This window comes from Ceratotherium simum, chromosome 33 (genome assembly GCF_057802395.1).
Source record: "Ceratotherium simum simum isolate JZ-2026a chromosome 33, ASM5780239v1, whole genome shotgun sequence".
NCBI classification, from domain to species: domain Eukaryota; kingdom Metazoa; phylum Chordata; class Mammalia; order Perissodactyla; family Rhinocerotidae; genus Ceratotherium; species Ceratotherium simum.
In genome coordinates, this window is record NC_141932.1 from 12,808,004 (window position 1) to 12,829,201 (window position 21,198).

Sequence of the window (21,198 nt, forward strand, 5' to 3'; positions counted from 1 at the left end):
CAAAAAAGATAAACAAGCCAATTAAAAAATAGGCAAAGAACTTGAACAGACATTTCTCCAAAGGTATATAGATCTTAGGCCAATAAGCACGTGAAAAGATGCTCAACATCACTAATCATTAAGGAAATGCAAATCAAAACCACAGTGACATGCCACTTCACACCCATTAGGATGGCAATTATCAAAAAAAAAAAAAAAACGAAACAGAAAATAACAAGTGTTGGTGAAGATGTGGAGAAATTGGAACACTTGTGCATTGCTGGTGGAAATGTAAAATGGTAGAGCCACTGTAGAAAACAGTATGGTGGTTCCTCAAAAAATTAAATCTAGAATTACCGTATGATGGAGCAATTCCACTGCTAGATGTGTACTCAAAACAATTGAGAGCAGAGACTCAAACAGATATTTGTACAGCAATGTTCATAGCAGTATTATTCACAATAGCAAATGGGTCAAAACAATCCATGTGTCCATCAACAGATGAATGGATAAACAAAATGTAGTATATCCATACAATGGGATATTATTCAACCTTAAAAAGGAAGGATATTCTGACACACGCTACAACACGGACAAGCCTCGAAAACATTACACTAAGTGGAGTCAGCCAGACACAAAAGGACAAATATTTGCAGCCAGACACAAAAGGACAAATATTGTATGATCCCACTTACATGAGGTACCTAGAGTAGTCAAATTCATGGAGTTAGAAAGTACAGTGGTGTTGCCAGGGGCTGGGGGAATGGGGAGTTATTGATTAATGGGTACAGAGTTTCAGTTTAGGATGATGAAAAAGTTCTGGAGATGGTGATGGTGATGGTTGCACAACGACGTGAATGTACTTAATGCCAGTGAACTGTACACTTGAAAATGGTTAAAATGGTAAATTGTACGTTATCTGTATTTTATCACAATAAAAAAAAATAATAACAAATGTTGTTGAGGATGTGGACAAAATGGAATTTTTGTCCCCATAGATTGCTGGTGAGAATGTAAAATGGTGCAGCCACTGTGGAAAACAGTCTGGCAGCTCCTCAAAAAGTTAAATATAGGGCCGGCCCCGTGGCTTAGCGGTTGAGTGTGCGCTCTCCACTACTGGCGGCCTGGGTTCGGATCCTGGGCGCGCACTGGAGCGCTGCTGCTCTGGCCATGCTGGGGCCGCGTCCCACATACAGCAACTGGAAGGATGTGCAATTATGACGTACAACTATCTACTGGGGCTTTGGGGGAAAAAAAAAAGGAGGAGGATTGGCAATAGATGTTAGCTCAGAGCCGGTCTTCCTCAGCAAAAAGAGGAGGATTAGCATGGATGTTAGCTCAGGGCTGATCTTCTTCACACACACACACAAAAAAGTTAAATATAGAGTCAATATATGACCCAGCACTTCCATTCCCAGGTCTATACCCAAAAGAGCTGAAAACAGGTATCTGAACAAAGACTTGTACACAAATATTCATAGCAGCATTAGTCACAATAGCCAAAAGGCAGAAACAACCCAAATGTCCATCAGTGGATGAAGGGATCAACAAAATGTGGTCTATCTACACAATGGAATAGTCAGCAACAAAATGGAATGAAGCACTAACACAGGCTACAACATGGATGAACCACAAAAACACTATGCTAAGTGAAAGAAGTCAGATGCAAAAGATCACATATTATATGATTCCATTTATATAAAATATTCAGAATAAGTAAATCCATAGAGACAGAAAGCTCATCAGTGGTTGCCAGGGGCTGGAGGGAGGAGGGAATGGGGAGTGACTGCTTAATGGGTATCAGATTTCCTTTTGGGGTGATGAAAATGTTCTGGAGCTAGACAGACATGGTGGCTGCACAACATTGTGAGTGTACAAAAGGCTCCTGAATTGTACAATTTTAAATGGTTTAAATGGTGAATTTTATCTCAACGAAAAAGAATCTATATTTAACCCATGACCTGATGGGCTGAAAACAACCCAAGGCTGAAGAAGTCCTGTCAAGATATTCCTATGGCATAAAAATAGGCTCTATCTTAGATCCTATTTGAATCCCATGACTCGTTTCTTTCTTTCTTTCTTTTTTAACCTCTCAAACTTTTCCAGTGTGTCCCAACACCTCCATCCCATCTGCTTCAGTTCAGCCCCTCATCTTGGCTGCCTGGAAGACCCCAGCTTTACTTTCTTACCTGGCATCTTTGCCTCTAGTTTTGTTGCCATCTATGTTGCAACTACAGCAATGTATCTAAATTATGAGTGTAACTATGTTTAAATGACTCCCCATCAGTTACAGGGTAACGTCTAACTTCCTGATACAGGCAAACATTTCCATAGAACGAGATTGATTTATATGGATGAACAAGGGAAAATGCCCAATAGATATCGTTAACAGAAAAGGCAAGTTACAAGAAAAGCATGATATGGGGGGAAAAAAAGGAAGAAGCAGAAGTTGGAGTCAAGTATCAGCAATGGAGGATGGGGTGGGGGCCGGGATGACGTCAGAAGTCAGAGAATCATATAGCGGGGGCAACGGAGTCCTGTAGAAATAAACGACAGGGATGTAGGAGAGAGTAGAATCAGAGATCAAGTCAGCACTCACCATCTCCCAGAAGTACACCGCCATCTGAGCCCTGTTCAGTAGCAGAGCCCAGAGGAGCAGGTCACTCCAGGGCGCCTGCCCGAGGACAGTGCTCAGCGTGAATTCTGGCGTGGCAGAGTCCAGAAGCAGGCCAGTCTGCAGGCAAGGGAGGCGTGGTGAGGATTGGCTCCGCCCCAGACCCTGCCTGGCCACGCCCCAACCATAGGCCCCACCCCTCGCTATCTGGCCACGCCCCCAACTGACATAGCCACGCCCCCAGGTCCCTCTGCACCTCCCCAACCCAGCCTCGCCTGGTGCTTACGCTCTCCAGGTAGCCATGGTCTGGGTAGGGATCCCCGGCGCCTCCGGCGTGGTACTTTGGCGCGCACGCCTCCCCCAGCAGCATCCGCAGCACCCGCCCCACGTTAGGGGGTTGGGGCTCCCCAGAAGATTTAAGCGCCGAGGTTTTGGTGTTCCCGCCGTGGGAGTGGGACGCCTGGTCCAGAAGGCTGCGGATGAGCGAGTTGGGCGGCGCCGCGCTGTAGAGCTGGGCCACGCGCGTCGGAGTCAGGAAGTGGCCCAGGCTGAGGCCATGGGAGATGAGCAAGCGCACGAACTCCGGCTGGTCATTCAGGAGGGCGTCCATGAGGGAGGCCTCCAGGTGGAAGGACTGGCGGGGCGGGATGAATATGGGAAGAGATGAGCAGAGACAGACAGAAGGCCAGCTGAGGTCAGAGGTTAAGGGCAAGAGATGAGGAAACAGAGCTATAAGTGATGATGAATGGATGGAGGGATGGATGGATGGATGGATGGATGGATGGATGGATGGATGGATGGATGTGGAGAGAGGGAATAAGATGGGCACAGATGGACAATCAGAGATGGATGGACAATTAAGAGAAGGCTGCACAGGCCATAATGGAAGACAGGGCCAAATGTCAGGGAAGGAAGAGAGTTCATCCTCCTGTCAAGATCCCCAACCCCAGGCCCTGACCCCTCACCCTCCATTGGATGTCCCCCCGGAAGAGTTCACTCTGGGCAATGTCCACGCGGTTCCAAGCCACAGCCAAACGCAACTCGTCCAGGTAAGCTGAGGCCTCAGAGCTCCCACAGGCTGAAAGAGTGAGAGGGAGAGGGGGCAAGAAGTCAGGGGGAGGGTGGGAACATCTGATGAATGTCTGTTTTCCTTCTATTTGGGATGCCTGACATTTAAATACCATATCAAGGGGGTATTGTTGGGCAGAGTCTGGGGTCTTTAAGAAGTCAGGCCATTATAAGCATAAGGTCACTTGAGGGAGCAGAGGGCAGGCTAGTGGTTTAGAGCCCCCCAAGAAGAAGGAAAAGGAATCATTTATTCATTTAACGTTTATTGAGGTAGGTTATGGACCAGGCAGTGGGAGGGATGGAGAGAGAAACTGGATACAGTTCTGCCCTGAAGGAGCTCGTTCCAGAAAAATACGTCCCAGAACCACATAACTACCCACAGAGTGACTGGTGCCCTCGGAGGTGAGCATAGGATGTGATTAGGGACCAGGTGAGGTGACAATCACAGAGGTATGGAGTGATCCAAAGGAGGCTCCTAGAAGATGGCATTGAAGTAGGGCTGTTGAAAGACTGGTAGGATTGAAGGTATGCATCCAGGGTGAGAAAAAAAACCTTCAAGGCAACAGAAGCAGCCTGAGCAAAGGCCAGGGGACAGGAAAATAGGGTATGACTGCAAATGTGAGTCACTCTGATTTCCTAAAACTTGGGGGTATTTGTGAGAAGAGAGAGCTGACAGTAGCGGAAAATGAGGTTGGAAAAGATCTGAACGTTAGAGAGATTCCAGAAGACCCTGGAGGTCGTTAAAAAGAGCAGGGAAGAACAAGAGGCCTCTAAAACTTTGATCCAACAATTTAATGGATCCAAACATGTGCAGTCTACAAGGACCTGAAGAGTCTGAAGTATCCAGCGATTCCCAGGAGAAGTAAAGCGAAGTCTAGACACTCCTGGGTCTCAGAACACTTGTGCTGTGGAGTTACTTTTTCCTTCTGTCTCCACTTGCTCCATGTCTATTTCCAAAGCCAAGGAGGGACTTTCTTCTCATTTTGGTTGTTCTAAAAATTGGTATTGCAGAACTAGGTGATCTAGTGGAGTGGAGACGAGCAATGAGCTCTGAGGCAGGTAGACCTGGGTTCCAATCTCAGCTCTGCTGATACCAACTGAATGACTTCAGGAAAGCCACTGAACCTGGGGAGCCTCAGTTTCCTCATCTATAAAATGGGAATGATAATGGTACCCACTTTGTAGTACTGTTATCAATAATAACTGCAGGAAGAAGTTCCAAACCGGGAGGAATTTGTAGCTTGACGAACGTAACCTCTAGGGTTGACAGTTGAGGAAACAGAGGCCCAGAAAGAGGTCGTAACATGCCTCGGACCACACAACCTTATATTTCTTTTCAAAACCCAGAAGCAAATTCAGAGTGGGATTTCTGTGAATCTCCCCTACTTGCCTCACAGTTTCAAGAGAAGGGAAAAAATGACTTATAACATCTTGCTTTATATTCTGCCTTAACATGTCATCATCTATCACCTTGACCTCCCCCAGGTCCTTCATGCTCACCGTGTCCCATACTGAGCTCAGCATCCTTCTCCCAAACCAGTCTTCCCCCATCTCAGGGATGGCCCCTTTGTCCGCTCAGTCAATGAGGCAGACCCCCAGTTGCTGTCATTGTCCCTTCCTTCCCTTCACGTCCCACAGCTCCTCAGTCCCCAAGCCCCATCTCTCCAGCCCCCTGACTCTCTCTGCCTAGCCCCTTACTGTCCCCATGGCCCCAGCTTCATCCTCTCCCACCACCATCACTGCAGTCTCTTCCTTTTCCTCACAGTCTCTCTTCTCCTCTCTAGTCTCCCTGATCCTGATCCCAGAGCATCCTTCTCTACACAGAACTGACCCTGGCCCTCCCATGCCTCTCAGGACAACGTCTCAGTTGAGGTCCTGGGTGGTCTGACCCTGCCCACCTCACTGGCCTCATCTCCAACATTCCCTTCGGGCCGTATGCTTCAAGCCATCCATGTGGGCCTCTTACCTCTCCCCCAAACATGCCCCATGCAGTGGATGTGAGAGTCAGACAGACCTGCATTAAAAGCCTGATCCCTGTTATCTTGTGTGACCTTGGGCAAGTAACTTTCCCCTCTCTGAGCCTCAGTTTCTTCATCTGCAAAATGGGGGAGACAATCCTTGCAGGTAGGAATGGAGGATCAGGGCAAAAATGTCTGCCAACTGCTCAGCACAGTGCCTGGCTCATACTAGACACTTAAGGAGCATTCATTCCCTTCCCCCTTCCCTCCTCGCCTACTGAAACCCCATCCATTCAAGCTCTGTGATCACCGAGCCTGTCCAGCCATCTCTGATTTCCCCAGCAGAGTGTGATCACTTTCAATTCTGCAGGCAACGGACTTATAGCACCATTCCTTAAAACCACATCTTACAGAGCTGCTGTGTTTTCTCCTAGGAGGCTGGTGAGTTAACTTCTGTAAAGTGAATCAGATTTGCCCACTGGTGGTCATCTTCTATTTAAGGCTATGTCCCCACAGGAAATGGAATGATATTAAGAAGAGCTCCTGTTTATTGCCCACCCACCCACCCCTCGCCCCAGGGACCAGGCACTGCTCATAAGTTGCCTCTGAGGCTCTCAACACTCTTGCAAGGTATTATTTCAATTTTTCAGAGAGAGAAACCAAGGCTCAGAGAGAGGAAGTCTCTTTCTCAAGGTCACACAGCAAGGAAGGGGCCAAGCTGGTACTCAAATTCAGCTTTATCTGACTCCAAAGTCAAAAGTAACTGTTCCTTCTGCCACACCAAAGAACATGGTGGATACAATTGGGGTAGGGGCCTGGGGCTAAGAACACATTATAAATTGACACTATGACTCTTGGGAGTTTTTATCTAAGTGGGTTTTGTTCCTGTAAAACTCTTTGGATACCAAAAACAACCCTTCCCACTCACAGCCCCACAGAGCCCCAGGAATCCTCCTTACCACTTATCTATCCCACCTCCCTATCTTACTAAGTCCAAATTCTACTGACGCTTCAAGGCCCAATTTAAAAACGACCTCCTCCTTGAATTTTCTCAGCTACTGACAGTGATTCCTCTCCCATGCTCTTGTCTTAAATTTTACTTAAGGCTATGTCCAAACAACCCTAGTAGGATCTGGTGTCCTTGAGAGCAGGAAATGGGTCTGCTTTAGTCTCTGGAGCCTAGGATGATGTCTGTTGAATGAATAAATGAGCTCCATCCCCAGCCTCTACCACGTGGCCATTATGCTCCCCACCTTGGTTTTCATCCTTCATTCCTCTAAGTTGCCATTTCTAAAGAAATGTCAGGAGTTCCTCACTGGGAGACAGTGCTTTGGTTCATCTCTGACCCCCAACCCCTACTCCTCAGTGCTTAACACACATTGGAGGCACGTAGGAAAGGAAGAAAGGGTGAGTGGGTGAATGAATAGATGGATGGATGGATGGATGGATGGATGGATGGATGGATGGATGGATAGATGGATGGATGGATGGATGATGAGTGGATGGAATTATCAATGGATAGGGGATGGCAAGATGGATGGATGGATAGATGGATGGATGGATGGATGGATGGATGGATGGATGGAAGAATGAAGAACGAATGCAATAATGGGTAGATGGAAGGATGGGAAGATCAATGTACATATTCATGGATGGATCAAACAGAAAGAAAGCAGTGTTGGAACATAATGAAAGTATCCCGGGAAAACTGTCCAAAGAGCATCATGCAAAGCCCCAAGAAACACTAAAAAGGGTAATGATAATAGAAAAGAGATAAAAAGGGGCACAGACCTTGGCTTAGAGAAGATGGATAAAGTGCCCAGGCCAGGAAAGGAGTCCCAAGTTGAGCTGAAAGAGGGGGAGAATTTGGACGTCCAAGTCTTACCCTTGACAAGGGCCTTCAAAACAATGGTCTCAAATTCCTCAGGGCCATCTTCAGTGGAATAGACTGTTAGCAGCTCCTTCCGGGTCATGATTTTCTCCACCTGCAGAATACCAAATTCTGCATCCCCAGCCCAACTCCTCCTGAGCCCTGTCCACAGAGACACAGGAGACCATTCCCCTCCAGGACATAGGAGTCCTGGGCCCCAGCCCCTCCTCCCTCAGACCCAGGAGTCCCGGCTCCCAGCCCCTCCTCCCTCAAATCCACGAGTCTGGGCCCCCATGCCCCTCTTCCCTTGGATCCAGGACTCCCTCAGCACCCTCATCTCTCAAGACCCAGGATCCCGGGTCCCCAGCTCCTCCCATCTCAGGACCCAGAGTTGGGGCCCTAATGTCATACCTGGGCCTGCAGAACCTCAGGGTCCCCTTTGGGGAAGAAACGCTTAATCCAATCTCGAACTTCACGTCTCCTGCCCCCTCCACTCCCTGGAGCCAGAGTGTCTTCCAGGATCTCTGCCAGGCAGTCTGCAGCTCCCCCAGAGCCAGCCACCAGGAGGCAGGGGAGCTGGGCCTGAGTGGCATTCTCTATCCGCTACAGGATAAAGGAGGGAGTCAGGCCAGGGAAGGCAGGTATTCACCCCACCTGGAGTCCACACTCACAGACCCTCCTCCCCTAAGACTCAGGACCCAGGAGTCCAGGCCCCTATACCTTCAGCATCTTCTCATCACCCTCGATCAGGAGGAGGAGGACAGGGATGTCAATTCCAGTCCCTGAGGAGAGAAGAGAGCTGGGGGCTTGGTCACCTCCCATCAGCCTTTGCCAAGGATGGGAGAGAACTACATTTCCCAGGAGTCCCTGGGGCAAACACTGGCTTCTGCCTCTCTCTGTCCTGAGGCTCATGGGAATTGTCATGTCTTTGAGCACATTGGGAGGCGCCAGATTTTGAAGACAGTAATGCTCCACTTCCCAAGGGAGGTAGGGGGCTGGGGGCCTGAACTCCTGGATTCCTGAATGAGGCAGGTATTTATGGTGCAAGTCAATCCTGTAATTGATTAACCACTCAGGAACCAGGAGAGGATGAATGTTCAAACAGAAAATGAAGGAAATAAGGAATAAAAAGGACTATCCAAACACAGTAAAGATATTTATCAAAGCCCAATAGCAAAAGCATATAAGATAGTTTTATAGTAACTCTATTTCCATTAAACTAAGAAACGAGACAATATTACTACTAGTCACATTCAGCCGGGTGTTTTGAGCTAGTGTAATAAAGCAAGAAAAGGAAATGGAATGAAAGATTTTCATTCATTCATTGGAATGAAAACTGGTATTTTTTTTAAGCCGGAAGAGACAAAGGTATCTATTTGAAGAAAACATGATATATATTCTCAGAAAACTGGAGAGACTCCACTCAAAATAAGTAAATATTGGGGCCGGCCCCGTGGCTTAGTGGTTTAGTGCGCGCGCTCCGCTGCTGGCAGCCCGGGTTCGGATCCCGGGTGCACACCGACGCACCGCTTCTCTGGCCATGCTGAGGCCGCGTCCCACATACAGCAACTAGAAGGATGTGCAACTGTGACATACAACTATCTACTGGGGCTTTGGGGGAAAAATAAATAAAATTAAAAAAAAAATAAGTAAATATTAATAAGAGAATTTGGCAAGAGGATTGATGCAAGAAAAATACACAAAAATCAAAAAATTTTCTCCAAACTAGTCATGATATGTATCTTATCCATGTTTAGATAAAAATGATAAAATACTTGGGAATTAATTCATCTAGTACAAGATTTTTATGAGGAAACTGATAATCCTTATTTAAGGACAAGGTCTGAATAAACCGCAAAACTAATACCGTGTCAACCTGTCACAAAGTAACATAAATTCAATATAGTTTGGGGGAAGGGGGAGTAGGAGGAGCTTGGAGGTGTTTTCCTTTTTCTTTAATAGAATAAAATAATTTTAAAATTCATATGGAAGAATAAATAGAGTAGAGCTAAGAAATTTTTGAAGGACACTGAGGGAGAACTTTCCCTAATATGTATTCAAACATCTTATTTATTTATTTATTTATTTGCAGGGAAGGATTCGCCCTGAGCTAACATCTGTTGCCAATCTTTTCTCTTGTGTTTTTCTTCTCCCCCAAGCCCCAAGCATGGTTGTATATCTAGTTGTAAGTCCTTCTAGTTCTTCTACATGAGTCGCTGCCACAGCATGGCTACTGACAGGCGAGTGGTGTGGTTCCGAGACCAGGAAACGAACCCGGGCTGCAGAAGCAGAGAGCATGGAACTTTAACCACTAGGCCAACAGGGCTGGCTCTCAAACGTCTTTAAACTGCTGTAATCAAAATATAGTTTTGGCACAGGAATAGATAGGTAAAAGAGAAAAAGTTTCAGAAACAGATTTCTACGTATAAAGGAACTAAATATATAAAAGTTGAGCTTCAATTCAGCTGGAAAAGGATGGCTTACTTATTAAATGGTCATGACAAAACATAGCTTCCCAACTGAAGAAAAGAAATGCAGACTCTCTACCTCAACACATGTAAAAATCATCTCCAGATGGATGAAAGGTCTAAATATAAGATATTCAAAAGAAAACTTAGAGAGAATATTTGTATAGTGTTGGAGTGGCATGGACTTTTCTAAAAAGACAGGAAACCAAGAGGCTATAAAGGAAACAACAAAAATATCTAATCACATAAAGTGATAGAATTTTTATGGAAGTAGCATAATTAAAGTATGTTTTAAAAATGTTACAATACATCTAACAATCAAAGCATTATTATTGACAGGATACAAAGAATTCCTACAAAGAGATAAGAAAGAAATAACCCAATTCAAAACTGTGCAAACGATATGAATAGACAATTCATAATTGAGGAAATTGGGTTGGCCAACAAAATATATGATTATATCTTTTAACAATGGTTAGATAAGTTAAAAAATCAAGTTAAAAGTGAGGTCACTTTTTACCCATCAGATTGGAAAAAGATTTAAAGCAAGAATATCCAGAGCTGGTTGAGACTAGATGGAAAAGGATGCTCTCAAACATTCTTGATGGGAATGAAAATTGCTACAAACTTTTAGAAAGTTTTCTAGTACTCTCTATTAATACAGACACACAGCAATCTCACTTGGGGAACCTACTGTATAGAATTTATAATTCTTTTTATTGAAGTATAATTGACTTACAATTTTTTTGTGTGTGTGTGAGGAAGTCTGGCCCTGAGCTAACATCTGTGCCCATCTTCCTCCATTTTGTATGTGGGATAGCGCCACAGCATGGCTTGAGAAGTGGTGCATCAGTCCACTGGGATTCGAACCTGCAAACCCTGGGCCACCAAAGCAGAGTGTGTGAAATTAACCACTATGCCACCAGGCCAGCACCTACTGTATAGAATTTAAAACACCTGTATGTAATTATGGACGTCCATACAAAGGTATTTATTCAGCATTGTTTGTAGTGCCACACACTGGTAAAACTTTATATATCCATCAATTGAGAAAATTTTAAATAACAGATGGTACACCCATTACCAAGGAATATCATGCAACTATTAGAAGGAGATCAAAGATAGAGAAGTTTGGACCTAAAGAGATGGTCATAAGAAAGTGTAAGATGTATAAATATAGTATAAAAAAGAAAGAGAGAAACACCAACTAGGTGGAAGTATAATTGTATAGGATTTTATAAGCATACAGAAAGGTATAAAAGGATAAACTCCAAATTGTATAATACTGATTACCCCAATAGAGGGGATTGGAGCTGGGAAAAGAAGATCATTAACTTTTTCTTTATGTATCTTCATATGATTTGATTTGTTCAATGAGCACATATTAAAGCTGCCATAATATATTCTGTTGATTGAAAGAAGCCAGTCTCAAAAGGTCATGTATTATATTATTCCATTTATAGGACCTTCTGGAAAAGAGAAAACTAGAGTGATGGAGAACAGATCAGTGACTACCAAGGGTCTCATACAAAAGGAATGCCTTCATGGTAACTGATCTGTGTCCTGATCATGGAAACACTCACATGGATCACTACATATGCTAAAACTCACAAAACCATACACCCCCCAAAACTGGTCTTACTGTATGACCATTTTAAAAATAAGATTAAAGTTGCCGAAAAACTACATAAAGTTTAAGAATTAAGCGGACACTTTTTTAAACACAGGAAATGTTTACAAAGCAGCAGCTTTTGGTTGAATTGACTTTGTCCACTGGACATTTGTTTCTATTGTATCAATTTCTGCCCTGCCTTTATTATGTCCTTGCTTTTATTTTCCCTAGACTTGATTTGCTGTTCTGTTGCTAGGTTTAAAAAAAAAAAATTTTTTTTAATGATTTTTAGCCTTTATTCTTCTTCTTCTTCTTTTTTTTTTGATATATGCATTTATTTTTTTTTATTTTTATTTTTTTTAAAGATTTTATTTATTTATTTTTCCCCCAAAGCCCCAGCAGATAGTTGTATGTCATAGCTGCACATCCTTCTAGTTGCCGTATGTGGGACGCGGCCTCAGCATGGCCAGAGGAGCAGTGCGTCGGTGCGCACCCGGGATCCGAACCCGGGCCGCCGGCAGCACAGTGCGCACGCTTAACTGCCAAGCCACGGGGCCGGCCCTGATATATGCATTTAAATGTACAAATTTCTTAGCTCAGGGCTGGTTTTCCCCAGCAAAAAGAGGAGGATTGGCATGGGTGTTAGCTCAGGGCTGATCTTCCTCACAAAAAAATAAATAAACAAATAAATAAACAAACAAACAAAGAAGCATTAAAAAATAAATAAATAAATAAAATAAATGTATGAATTTCCCTCTAAGGATTGCATTAGCTGCATCCCACAAGTGTTGGTATGTCATACGTTCATTATCATTCAATTCAAAATATTTCCTAGCTTCTTTTTTTTCTTCTTTGATCCATGGGATATTTACAAACTACAACTCATGCAACGATATGGACGGATCTCACAGAAATAACATCGAATATAAGAAGCCAGACAAAAATGCCCAGATGGTAGGATTCTATTCATATGAAGCAGAAACGCGGTCAGAGCCACTCTGTGCTGTTAGAAGCAGGATAGGGGTGACCCTTGGGTGCTGGGAGGAGGTGTCTGGGGGCTGGAAACATTCTATTTCTTGATCTGGGTGCTGGTTGCATAAGCGGGTTCAGTTTGTTAAAAATTCATCAAGCCGTCCACTTTTGTGTATTTTAGATTTCAAGATAAAGATTTTTTAAAACACAGCAAATGATGGGAGAAGGTGCTTGACCATAGGAAATTCCTCACTGCAACCCCCAAATTTCGACCAGACCAGACCACTGGGATCCTGAGCCTTGGGCGGTGGGCCGCGAGGGGAAGAGGCCACTCACCTCCCAGGCCCGTCTTCTGCTGGGCAATGTAGGACTCGAAGCGCAGGCGGAAACGGTTCTCCCCGCCCAGGCGGCCGTGCGTGCCATCGTCCACCAGAAAGAAGGCTGAGTAGTTGTAGTCCAAGGGAAACTGGACCCCGTCCTTGGGGTCACCGCGCCACCGGTACCTTGCAGGGAACGATCCCTGGGAGACAAGTGGCCAGACCAGGGAGTCTTTCCATCAGGGCCAGGAGGACAGACACCAGGCACTCCTCCTGCAGATCAGGCGTCCGGGCCCCCAGCCCCTCCTCCCTCAGACCCGGGAGTCCATCCCCCAGGCCTTCCTCCCTCAGACCCGGAGTCCGGGCCCCCAGCCCCCTCCTTTTCCAAGACACTGAGTCCCACCTTGGGGTTGATGAGGTTCTCTCTATTATGAACTACACCCCAGGGGGCCACGCCCATGGCCACCACCTTGCTGCCCCCAATGCTGGCCATCTGGTGGTCCCGCACAGCCACACCAACATGCCGGCCAATGCCAGTGTGCAGCCCCCCGGTGACAATCCAGGCCCCTACACAGAGACAGAGAGTGGTGAGGTCCAGAGACACACGGGTGTGTACAGACAGAGAGAGAGCGAATAGGGTGAGACAAAAACCCACACACAGGGATGGCGGGGGAGACAGCATCCCAGAGAAGCGGGGGAGATGGGCAGTCAGCCCCCGCCCAGGAGGCACCGCCCCCCCAAGTCACCTGTGCTCTGGGCAGCCCGCACCAGCCCTCGTCGCAGCAGGTCCTGCAGCCAGGTCTGGAGGGTGGGGCCCCCCGATCCCCCCAACACTGACACCACCAGGTTTGGGGCCCGGAAGCCCCATGTGCGCGTGACCAGACTATAAATTGTAGCTGGATCCGTTCGGTCAGAGAGCCGGAGGAACTGTGGACACATGGGAGGAGGGGACACGGGGAGGGGGACAAAGACACAGAAAGGGACAGAGACCCAGGGAGAAAGGGACAGAGACCCAGAGAGGAGGGGACAGAGACCCAGGGAGAAGGAGACAGAAACCCAGAGAGAGGGGGACAGAGACCCAGAGAGAGGGGGACAGAGACCCAGAGAGAGGGAAACAGACTTAGAGAAGACAGATGGGGTGGAGGGGACAGAGATCCAGGGAAAGGTGAAGACAGGGATGGGCAAATGGGGAGACACAGCATTCAGCTGGGACACCCCCAGACCCTGGCTCGGGGAGCCCCTGAGGCATGCCGCTCCACTCGCCGACCCTGGCCCTGCCCAGACATGCAGGCCTCACATTGCTGGCCTTGTGGCTGGCGCCCAAGAAGTCCAGGTCCCCGTAGGCATCGGTTGGCTTTTCCGTGGTGTGCAAGTCACTGTCCCACACGGTCACCACAGCTGCCCCAAACGCATCCTCCACAGCCACTGATGGGTGCGTACTCCGGGGACACCCACACTGGCACAAGGTCCCCCTGGGGGGAAGGGGATGAGGGAGCATGAACCCCAGGGGTGTCCCCACCGGCCCCCAGCATCCTGTAGAAGTGTGCATACTTCTGCATGCTCCCCAGAAGCAGTCACAGTCCATGCTGCCCCTGGCACTGCCCCTCCCTGGCTCCAACCAGCCTGAAGGAGAGACTGGCGGGGGAGGACAGCCACAGTCACCTTGCCCACCAGAAGGACACCGCCGCGGCTCAAATTAGCCTGAGCAGGCAGGTCTGCAGGGCCCCACCCTCGCTGTTGCCTGCAGGGCCTGAAATGGAACGGTGCAGGGGGCTCAGAGGGGGTGTCCCCACCATCCCCAGTCCAAACAGATGCTATTCACCAGGAAAAGGAAAGTCCACAGAGAGATTCAGAGAGTGTGCACGCGCTAGAGCCTGTGCCATGTGACTCTGGGCAAGGGGCTTCACCTCTCTAAGCCTAAATTTCCTCCTCAGAGGAAAAGATGATAATAACACAGGCTACTTCATGGAACAATGAGGAGCCAATGAAATCACGCCATATTCCCAAAATGAGAACTGCATTCCAGACCCAGAGGGAGAGCCGACTCTGCACAAACTCCACACAAAGCTTTAAATAACCTTGAATAACACAGCGAGAAAGTCATTCCTTTTCTACTTCTGATTATAGTCAAGGAGAGAGGCTCAGCCGGATGCCGGGATCTTTATGGGCTAACACCTTGCTACTCTTTAACAGAGAAAAGCCGGCCTCGGGCTACGAAAACCGGACTGGCAACAGGATCTAGTTAGAAGCTAAATGCCTTTATTTGCTTTTCATTGTAACTGTCTTTTATGGCTAGTTTTTTTTCCTTCTTGTGACAAATGGAACAGGTTTTCCATTTATGGTAATCATATATGAAACCCTTTTCCCCCTAAATAAATGTACAAGTATCCCTGCTATCTAAATGGGATTGGCACCTGAGTCTTAAAGAGCAAGCAACGTGAATTTGGGGAATGAGGGATTTATTTGAAAATGTATCTAGATTTCTTTGGTTCCTGATTCCAGAAAGGATTCATATATCGAGGGAGACCCGCATTTATGTAAACCGAGTGAACTGAGACTTAAGGACCAGTTTTATGGAAAGAATAGCACAGGCGGTACGTGGATGTGGCAAAAGTTGTGAAGACACTAAAAGAATGGCCAGTGGATCCAAACACAGGATGAAGGGAATATACAGCCCAGCTCCTGGCAGAGTGAGCACTACACACCCCTCCTTTCTGAGTCTACCTCCAGGGTCCTGGCATGCCTCAGTTTACCCACTTGATCGTTTCACCCATCTCAACCTCATCCCTGGACCACCTCCTTCCTTTCCATTTACTTCCCACTAGCCCTTCCCAACAAAACTCCTTCATGGAATGTTCCAGAACCTATGCTCTCCAATAGAGTAGCCCCTAGCCACATGGGATTCTTTATATCCAAATAAATTAAAATTAATTACAATGAAAAATTCAGTCTCTCTGCCTACATTTCAAGTGCTCGGGAGCCTCATGTGGCCAGTGGCTGCCATATTGGATGTGGATATGGAACATTCCACCATCGCAGAAAGTTCTGGTGGGTAGCACTGGCAGACTCCCCTTCTGCACTTCTCACTTCCTACCCTCCTTCCTCAGCGTGGCCACTGAAACTGAAATTGTTCTCTGTAAGATCAGCAATTACCTGCGCGTCCCCAAATACAGTGGCCTGTATTCAGGTCTCATCTGACTTTATTTTTATTTATTTATTTATTTTTTTGTGAGGCAGATCAGCCCTGAGCTAACATCCATGCTATTCCTCCTCTTTTTTGCTGAGGAAGACGGGCTCTGAGCTAACATCTCTTGCCAATCCTCCTCCTTTGTTTTTTCCCCCAAAGCCCCAGTAGATAGTTGTATGTCATAGTTACACATCCTTCCAGTTGGTATATGTGGGACGCGGCCTCAGCATGGCCGGAGAAGCGGTGCGTCGGTGCGCGCCCGGGATCCGAACCCGGGCCGCCAGTAGCGGAGTGCACACACTTAAATGCTAAGCCACGGGGCCGGCCCCTCATCTGACTTTATCACAAAGTAGCTGGTCACAGCAAAAAGGCTCCAATTCTAGAGAACCTCTTCCTTGGCAGGGCACACCTGCCCCCACCAGCTGCTCTGTGACTGCCTCATCTGTGGCTTTCTCTTCCTCCGTGCTTCCCTTGAGTGTAGCTTCGCCCCAGAGCAAGGACCACCGGCTTCCTACACAGGTCTCAAACTCGATGCTTCCGGGGGCCAGGCAAGTAATATAAGGGAAAGAAGCATCAGGCGGAAAATAAGCGGGCATGTCACCAGAATCTGTAGAGACATGAGGCACGCGTGTTTGTGTTGAGGCATTCAGAGACAGGTTTTTAAAACTGCTCTTCTATGCAAAAAAAAATTGGCCATAGAACTGCCAGTTTGCAACCTCCCTGAATTTACACATTTTTTTCCCTGTGGCATATCACCTACTTCCACAGTTTCTGTACCATCTACAGCCAGGACTTCTCAAGTCCCAGACCTTTCCCTGAGTCCCAGACCCAGGTCTGCAATGACCCCAGTTCCCCCCAGGCCCCTTCTACGCGCGAAGTCCCACTCTGAGCTTGGCGACATTTCGCAAACCTGCTCATCCTCCTGGGTTCCCCCATCTCGAGGACAACCCCACTGTCTCCCAGACCCCAAATCAGATGTCTGGAGCCATCCTCCTCCCTTCCCCTGTCACTCCCTAAATCCATCGCCCCCCAAGCTCCTGCCCCCATCCCCTCCCCTCTGTGTCCCCACAGCCCTGGTCTGGCTCAGGCCTCTTTGTCTTCCACCTGGACCCTCACCCAGCCTCTTCCCTGGCTTCCCGAACTCCTAGTCATCCTCTCACAGCCCCCAGAGGGTCTTTCCACACCCAGAGTTGACCCTGCCCCTCCTGTGGCTCCCCAGTACCCCAACACAAGGTCCCAGCCCCTTGGGATGGCATTTGAGGCCTGTGAGGCCCATCTGAGGCCTTGCCCTCCTCTGTGGCCTCCTCTCTTGTGACGATGCCCCTTGCACCCTGAACTCTGCTCCATTTTCAAGCCACACCACATTGCCAACAAGAAGCAACTTCAACATGATGGTCTCGCTCCTGGGATCACTGTCCACATGCCTCTCTTGAGCCCATCTCAACTGTCAAACTCCAACTTGTCCTTCAAATGTCACCTCACTGGCCCCTCCTCCTCCAGAAGCCATTAGTGACACCCTGTGTCCCCTCGGCACCCATGGGGTCCGGTGGCGCATCCTTTGCAACTCCCATCTCCTTGCCTCACAGTAAAAAATGTTTTGAGCACTCACTGGTGACAATGTGTATCTGTTTATTCACACATAATTGCATGGGCCGGCCTGGTGGCGTAGCGGTTAAGTGCACACGCTTCACTGCGGCAGCCTGGGGTTCGGATCCCGGGCGCACACCGAGGCACCGCTTGTCAAGCCATGCTGTAGCAGCGTCCCATATGAAGTGGAGGAAGATGGGCACGGATGTTAGCCCAGGGCCAGTGTTCCTCAGCAAAAAAAAAAAAAAAAGAGGAGGACTGGCAACAGATGTTAGCTCAAGGCTGATCTTCCTCACCAAAAAAAAATATATATATATATATATAAGCTGCAAGCCACACTGCGCTAGTACATATATAACAAAACACACACTATAATAGGAATGTTGACATTTCCCACACCCCAAAGATTGACTTAAGAACAACGAGAGGGCCAGCCCTGTGGCTTAGCAGTTAAGTGCGCGCGCTCTGCTACTGGCGGCCTGGGTTCGGATCCCGGGTGCGCACCGACGCACCGCTTCTCCGGCCATGCTGAGGCCGCGTCCCACATACAGCAATTAGAAGGATGTGCAGCTATGACATACAACTGTCTACTGGGGCTTTAGGGAAAAAAAAGGAGGCGAATTGGCAATAGTTGTTAGCTCAGAGCCGGTCTCCCTCAGCAAAAAGACGAGGATTAGCATGGATGTTAGCTCAGGGCTGATCTTCCTCACAAAAAAAGAAAAAAAAAAAGAACAACGAGAAAGTCAGAACCCATTGAGACACCATCGCTGAAAGCCGGGAGCTCCTCAAGGGGGGGCAACACCCCGACTGGCTCACACAGCAGCCCCAGCCACCCGGCACAAACACAGGGCCTGTCCACAGTGGTGCCTGCTACCTTCCAGTGGGAATTGCCGATATTTTCCAGAGCTTATTATGTGCCAGGCACTGTTCCAGAAATATTGCAAGCATTAACTTAAGTCTCCCAATAACCCTGGAGATAAGGCCTGCTTTTATGCCCAGATGAGTCCCAGAGAGGCGAAATGATGTGCCCAAAGCCACACGGCACGTGTCCCCGGGGAAATTTGAACTTTGGCGGGGCCTGTGCTGCAGAAAATTATGCCCCGTTGGGAGCGCTGAGTGAAGGTTTCTTGGGTGAATGAATGAATGAATGAATGAAACAGCCAAAAGAGAAAGAGACATAAGGAGACAGAGACGCATAGAAGAGACACGGGGAAGGAAAGAACAGAACGGAGTCCTGGAGCTTTAACAGCGACCCCGAGCGGGAGAATGGGAGCTGGGAAGTGTCCGCGCAGACCCCAACACTCCCGAGGGAGAAGACCACCAGGGAACGCCCTTGGGAGTGTCCGCAGTGAGGACAGGGGAGGGGCTGAGGGGCGGGCCCTCGGGTGAGCGGGGCTAGCGGGCCGGGGACGCTCAGGGGTCCGTCCCGGGGCCAACTCCTCACCCCGGATCTGTGGGGTCCACGATGAACGTCGTGCACGTCTTCTTTCTGAAGATCTTGGGGATCCAGCTCTGGGGACAGGAACAAGGGGTGGGGATGCGGGGGCTCCAATTCAGTCCTGTGGGACACGGAGTCACCCGCCCCGCGCCCCACCCCGGGACCCAGGAGTCCGGGACCCCAGCGCCCTCCTCCCCCAGAGGGGGGAGGGCCCCTCCCAGCTCGACCCCCTCCCAGCTCCCTTCCTACCCATCCCCAAAGACCCAGGAGTCCGGGTCTCCCTACCCCCTCCTTCCTCCGACCCAAGAATCTGGGTCTCCAGCGCCCTCCTCTCTGGAAACCAGGAGGCCAGGCCCCCAGCTCCCTGTTCCCTGAGACCCGGGGGTCCGGCCGCTGTACCTGCTCCTTCTCCGAGCCCACCATGCTGCCGCAGCCGCCGCAACCTATCCGCCTCCTTACATCCCCTCTACCAACTCCGGTTCCAGACACGCCCCGGACAAACCGGATCCGCCACTTCCCAGACCAGCCTGGGGCGGGGCAAGATCTGGGGGGCGGGGAGTCTCGGAGACACGCAGAGACGGAGGCGGGGCAAAGCGCCGGACAGGCTTCAGAGACCCAGAGAGAGGGGGACAGGGACCCAGCGAAAGGGGGACGGAGACCCAAGGGAGGGGGACGGAGATCCAAGGGAGGGGGACAGAGACCCAGAGAGAGGGGGACGGACCAGAGGGAAGGGGACCAGTGCCCAGAGAGAGGGGGACAGAGACCAGAGGGAGGAGGATGGAGACCCAGAGAGAGAGGGACTGGGGCCCAGAGAGATGGACACAGACCCAGAGAGAGGGGAACAGAGATCCAGAGAGAGAGGGGGACAGAGACACAGACAGAGGGGGAAAGAGACCCAGACAGAGAGGGATGGAGACTCAGAGGGAGGGGGACGGAGACTCAGAGAGAAGGGTACAGAGACCCAGAAGCAGGGGGACGGAGATGCAGAGGGGACACAAAAGCTTAGGTGAGGAGCTAGAGATTCAGAAAGGGAGGCACAGAGATCCACAAGAGAGCGGCACATTGACCCAGAGAGAGAGAGAAAGACTTAGGTGAAGTGGGGAGACTCAGAGGTGGGGACAGAGACCCAGAGACAGAGGGACAGCTCCCCAGGGGGAGGTAGAGGGGGATGACAGAGATGGGAAAGGTGGCACATTGACCCTGGAGGAGGGGACACAAGGACTTAAGTGGGAGGCAGAGAACCAAAAAGAGGGGGGAACAGAAATTTGTGGGGGGAGTGTACATTGACCCAGAGACCCAGACAAAGACTTGGGTGAGGGGCAGACACTCAGAGTGGGAGGGGGACGGAATCCTGGGCAGAGGGGACAGGGACCCTGAGAGAGTGGGTGAAGAAACCACCAGAGAGAGGCAGACCCATAAAGAGGGATGGGGACCCAAGAGCGAGGGTGACAGCGACAGAATGAGGAGTGGGAGATATTGGCACAGACAGGCAGGGCCACATGTCTCCTCTCTCTGACATGGCTCTCTCTGACAGGGACAGCTGCGGCTACTGGTAACCTGAGCCCCCCGCCCCCCTTGCTGTATTTATAGCCCTGGCCTGGCCCAGTCCCCTGCCCTCAGATCTGAGTTCCAGGGACAGGAGGTCATGGGTATCCGTGCTGGGAACAGAGTTCCTGTCCTCCCTCTCCAGGGCCTCCATATCAGCATCCACTCTCTCAGCAATGTATCCCATTCTGGCCAGAAACTCCCCCAATCCTTCCATGGCAGGGGTCTCTCTCTCAGATGCGTCCCTCCTGCCCACCCAGGTACCTCAGGCTCCCCCAACTTGGCCAGCTAAAAGTCTAGCTGTTGTCTTTGCAGCTGCCAAACATGAACTTGTTGGCAGTCCAAAGTCAAGTCCCTTGGTCCCCCTCTCCTGGCCAAGGAGAGACCCCTGCACCTACCCCCTACCCAGCAGGGAGGAGGAGCAGGAGGGGAGGGGCAGGCGGGTACTGACCCAGAATAACTCAGGGCTGAGAGTAAATTTAGCCACAGAGAGGGGAGGGGAGAGACCCTATTGGCTGGGAAGTGGGAGGGAGGGCCCGAGAGGGGGGTCAGGGGGCTCCTGAGTCTGCCTCAGAGGGGTGTC

At 49.2% G+C, this 21,198-nt stretch overlaps 1 protein-coding gene across 3 annotated transcripts in view; it reads right to left on the reverse strand.

The window, feature by feature from the left end:
• TRPM4 (transient receptor potential cation channel subfamily M member 4) overlaps positions 1 to 19,629 on the reverse strand; it is a 39,848-nt gene extending 20,219 nt beyond the window's left edge. The window contains exons 1-12 of one of the 3 annotated variants that reach the window (XM_087421388.1): positions 19,470 to 19,629; positions 19,077 to 19,144; positions 14,156 to 14,330; positions 13,605 to 13,785; positions 13,262 to 13,425; positions 12,878 to 13,061; positions 8,210 to 8,271; positions 7,901 to 8,092; positions 7,505 to 7,604; positions 3,559 to 3,671; positions 2,880 to 3,227; positions 2,579 to 2,713 (exon numbers count right to left, since the gene is read on the reverse strand). In XM_087421388.1, coding sequence (XP_087277514.1) covers positions 2,579 to 2,713; positions 2,880 to 3,227; positions 3,559 to 3,671; positions 7,505 to 7,604; positions 7,901 to 8,092; positions 8,210 to 8,271; positions 12,878 to 13,061; positions 13,262 to 13,425; positions 13,605 to 13,785; positions 14,156 to 14,330; positions 19,077 to 19,144; positions 19,470 to 19,493 — 1,746 coding nt within the window. In that variant the 5' untranslated portion in view covers positions 19,494 to 19,629. Of the gene's footprint in view, positions 1 to 2,578; positions 2,714 to 2,879; positions 3,228 to 3,558; positions 3,672 to 7,504; positions 7,605 to 7,900; positions 8,093 to 8,209; positions 8,272 to 12,877; positions 13,062 to 13,261; positions 13,426 to 13,604; positions 13,786 to 14,155; positions 14,331 to 19,076; positions 19,145 to 19,469 lie in introns of those variants that run through there. The other 2 variants (XM_087421389.1, XM_087421390.1) reach the window with 2 other exon arrangements.
• Positions 19,630 to 21,198: the final 1,569 nt, after the last annotated feature.